The following is a 3,783-nucleotide window of genomic DNA, read 5'->3' as shown; positions in this document are numbered from 1 at the left end:
CTCGGCCTTCCAAAGTGTTGGGATTGCAGGCGTGAGCCACCACGCCCGGCCCATAAATCATGTTTTAAAAATAGGTTTTTAATTTAAAACATAATTTTGCACATTAAAAAAAAAAAGTTTTGCACAAGTTGAACACAAAGTGCCCGGAGGTGGGAAGATCGGGTCATAGGAGTGTGGCTCAGGAGCTCCAAGCATTGGCCAGGGGAGATTTGGGTTGGATAAGAAATATCAAGTGATAACGACGAAAAAGGGAAAAAGGACGGCAACTGATTGCCATCCCCAGAGGGAGGGGCCGAGGGCTCACCCAGTCACCCACAGTGGGATCCTTGCAACATGCTCCTTGTAACGGCTCCCCTAAGTCCCTCCCTCCCGGCCCCGCCCCTCAACCTGGGCCCCGCCCCTCAACCCGGGCCCCGCCCCTCAACCAGGGCCCTGCCCCTCGACCCGGGCCCCGCCCCTCAACCCGGGCCCCGCCCCCTCGCGCTCCGCGGCAGCGACGCCTCAGTCTCCGCCAGCGGACCCGGCCCCCCCGGCGGTTGCGCGCTCCGCCCTTTCCCTCCGCGCCCGCGCGCGCCTTCCCCGCTCCGCCCGCCTCACTCGTTTCGGGGCGGTTGGGCCGCGCGCCTGTGGGGGCGGGGCCCGGAGCAGGCGACCGAGCCAATGGGGCGCGGCGGCGGCTGCGGTGGCGGCGGCGGCGGCGGCTGGGTCGGGCCCCGACGGGCGGCGGCGGCTGAGGTGGAGGCGGAGGGAGGCGGCGGCGGCGGCGGCGGCGGCGGCGGAGGGGCGAAGATGGCGGCGCCCGTCCTGCTGAGAGTGTCGGTGCCGCGGTGGGAGCGGGTGGCCCGGTACGCCGTGTGCGCCGCTGGGATCCTGCTCTCCATCTACGCCTACCACGTGGAGCGGGAGAAGGAGCGGGACCCCGAGCACCGGGCCCTCTGCGACCTGGGGCCATGGGTGAAGTGCTCCGCCGCCCTTGCCTCCAGGTAGCCGGCGTGGGGGAGTGGGCCGGGAGCGGCCGCGCGGGGCGAGGGCGGAGGCTGGGGGTGGGGAGCGCGCGGCGCGAGCTCGGGCCTGGGGGCGGCGGGGACCGGGCCGCGGGGGAGCGGACGGGGTCCGGGTCCGGGTCCGGGCGCTCCTGCCCGGGGGTTGGGGGGCGGCCCGAGCCCAGGCCGCGCGGCGGAGGTGGCGGGGCCGCGAGGCCGCCGGGGAGGGATGAGGTGGCAGAGTGCAGCCCGGAGGCCGGGGCGGGCGGGAGCGGTCGGGCCGGGGCCGGGCTGGACTGGGGCGCGAGGGTCTGAGGAGGGTGGGTCCCGGCCGGCCTGACAGGTTTCCTGGTTCTGGGGAGGCGGGCGGGGGGTGTGGGACCCCGTCCGCCGCACCCGCGAGGCCAGCGGCCACCTCTGGTCCCCCCGTCGCTGCAGCCGAGGCTCTGGGGCTAGCGCGGACTCAGGGGGCTTGCGTTTCCCAGTGTCTTCCTGGTGGTAGGACAGGTGTTTCCGTGGTCAGGCCTCTTTGTACTCCAGCGCTAGTTAGAATTTGCAGACTTCCTGGGACAGTGACATTTGCGGGCAAACACGAATTTGACCCTACTCTGGAAGAAGATACCGGCACTTAACATATCTGATTTCTTGGATTTCCCCTCGAATATTTCAGCGTGCCAGGAGGGGGAAATGGTCTGAGTTTGGGTCTGAGTTTAAGCTTCATTGGAGTAAAGGACAAATATGTGTATGGTGGTGCTTTAGGCATTGGGTGGACTTTTAAACGTTGTTGCTTATTAGTATAATAGCATACCCACAACAGATTAAAAACATACGCTTTGCTAAACTGGAGCGATTGGTTTGTGTTACTGATCATTTTAGTGTTTTGTTTTTTTTAATGTTGTAATTGGTTTGTCTGTTATTTTAATACATTAAATTTTTCTAGGCAGGTTACTTTGAAAAAGGGAGGAATTTACATTTTAAAGGTGGCTGCTTTTTTTTTTACGGGGATATTAAAAACATAAAAGTCGAAGGAATGATTTCAGAATTGATAGGTTATGGTTTTAATAGAGATTATGTCTAAATATTTAGTTGTTTGTTAACAGTAGTCACATTTGAGCAATTTCTTCCCCTCCTGTTGATTGGCAAATTGGTATGTAGACAGAAATGTATAGTTCACTAGTTTATTTCGACTCACGTATTGTTGATTACATGAACAAGGTAGCATTGGAGTTTGTCTTGCTATTGGTTACAAACTTCAGGGAGCAGATCTTTCCACTTAGCCTTCTCATGGACGAGATACTCTATCTCATTTGCTCTTAAACCAAAATCCTGTAGCTTTTTACAGGGCAAATAATTATCACATGGCCAAACGAAACATCTTTAAAATGCATTTAAAATGTAGGTATGAGTTTACAGGGGAAAGTACATATATGTGACAAAAAGCTCACATTTGTTGTTGGTTATTCAGAACCAAGTTAATAGGCTGTTTAGACTCTCAGATACCCTTTAAGAACCATTGAGTGTCTTTTATGCAAACATTTTATGTTATTTCGACTTTGGGAAAGGACTTTTAAACTCATAAGTACATTCCACCTGAAGTTAATTCAGTGGATAAATATATAAGGAAAACATCATGCAGCAGCACATTTCAAGTATTTAAGAAACAAGAACTAAAAATAATTTTTGATCCTAGGTTAATATGGAATTTAAGCGGAATTATTACCAATTTTAATTTTTTTTTGAAACAAGTAGTCTATAGTAAATGGACCTTTTAACATTGGGACATGGAAGGAGTACTTTATGCTTAAGTTCTTAGAATTGACTTTTTTTAAAAAGAGTTTTGAACCACTTAATAAGCATATATTCTAAATATTCTCATAGTTATATATCCTACAAGAGCTGAGTGTGCATCATAAAACATCAAGAAGTATATTAAAAGTATGTATAAGAATATGTAAGACTAGAGGTAACTGGATATCTTTATAGTTTTAAATGTGAATTTAATATGTTGTGACTGAAAGTGTTTCATTGTGTAGCTGTGGACATAAAACAGTTTCACTTAGATGCTTGTTAAAGATTAGGTAAAAATACTAATAAGAGTAAATAACTTGCTATCTATACAGTGAAATTATTTTAAGAAATTTGTTCAGTTTGATCAGCCTGTTTATAAACTACTTGCAAAAATCAAGTAGTTTATAAACTACTCATTTAACAAATGAATTTGCAGGTCAGCTTATTTTGGAAATAGTTTATAAACAGGCTGATGAAAATCACACGTGTTTATGTACATATATAATCACATATACATGTATAGACTAATTTTCTTTTGGAAGTAGGTACACAAAACATTGAAAGTTTTTATTTTGTCAAGCTGAAAGAGACTTTAAATGAAAGCTGATTATTGGACACTTAATTTCTTTTGAGTAGTGATTGCCATGTACCAGTAGTACTCAAAGATGTGACTCTTTTAGGAAAAGAAAGTTTGATCCCAGAGAAAGTTAACAGATGAAAAAGTTTCTGAAGAAAGTCCTCTTCCAGTATCCAGTGTAAGCACATGGTTTTGGATTGCTTATACTCAACTTTATTCTCATTTCACAATCCCCAAATGTCCTAATCCAAGCAGAATGAGGTAGAAGTTAATGAGAGAATCTTGAGAGGCATATGTTATCTGTGTGTAAAGTCCCCTATTATTTTGGGGCCATAATGATATAAAGGGCCAGATTTTTAGATTTCTAAAGAAATACTTCCCCAAAATTAGGAGGCTACAATAGAAATGCTGATTTTTTTTTTTTTTTTTTTGAGA

At 48.3% G+C, this 3,783-nt stretch overlaps 1 protein-coding gene across 1 annotated transcript in view; it reads left to right on the top strand.

The window, feature by feature from the left end:
* Window positions 1–527: 527 nt before the first annotated feature.
* The window catches only part of VKORC1L1 (vitamin K epoxide reductase complex subunit 1 like 1), an 81,687-nt gene continuing 78,431 nt past the window's right edge, over window positions 528–3,783 (top strand). The window contains exon 1 of the mRNA XM_017509697.2: window positions 528–983. Within this exon, the coding sequence (XP_017365186.1) occupies window positions 661–983 (323 nt within the window). The 5' untranslated portion in view covers window positions 528–660. The remainder of the gene's footprint in view (window positions 984–3,783) is intronic.

The sequence above is a fragment of the Cebus imitator genome, unplaced genomic scaffold (genome assembly GCF_001604975.1).
Source record: "Cebus imitator isolate Cc_AM_T3 unplaced genomic scaffold, Cebus_imitator-1.0 Scaffold419, whole genome shotgun sequence".
NCBI lineage: Eukaryota > Metazoa > Chordata > Mammalia > Primates > Cebidae > Cebus > Cebus imitator.
Note: the sequence above shows the minus strand (reverse complement) of the source record. Positions and strands in the feature narration are given on the sequence as shown.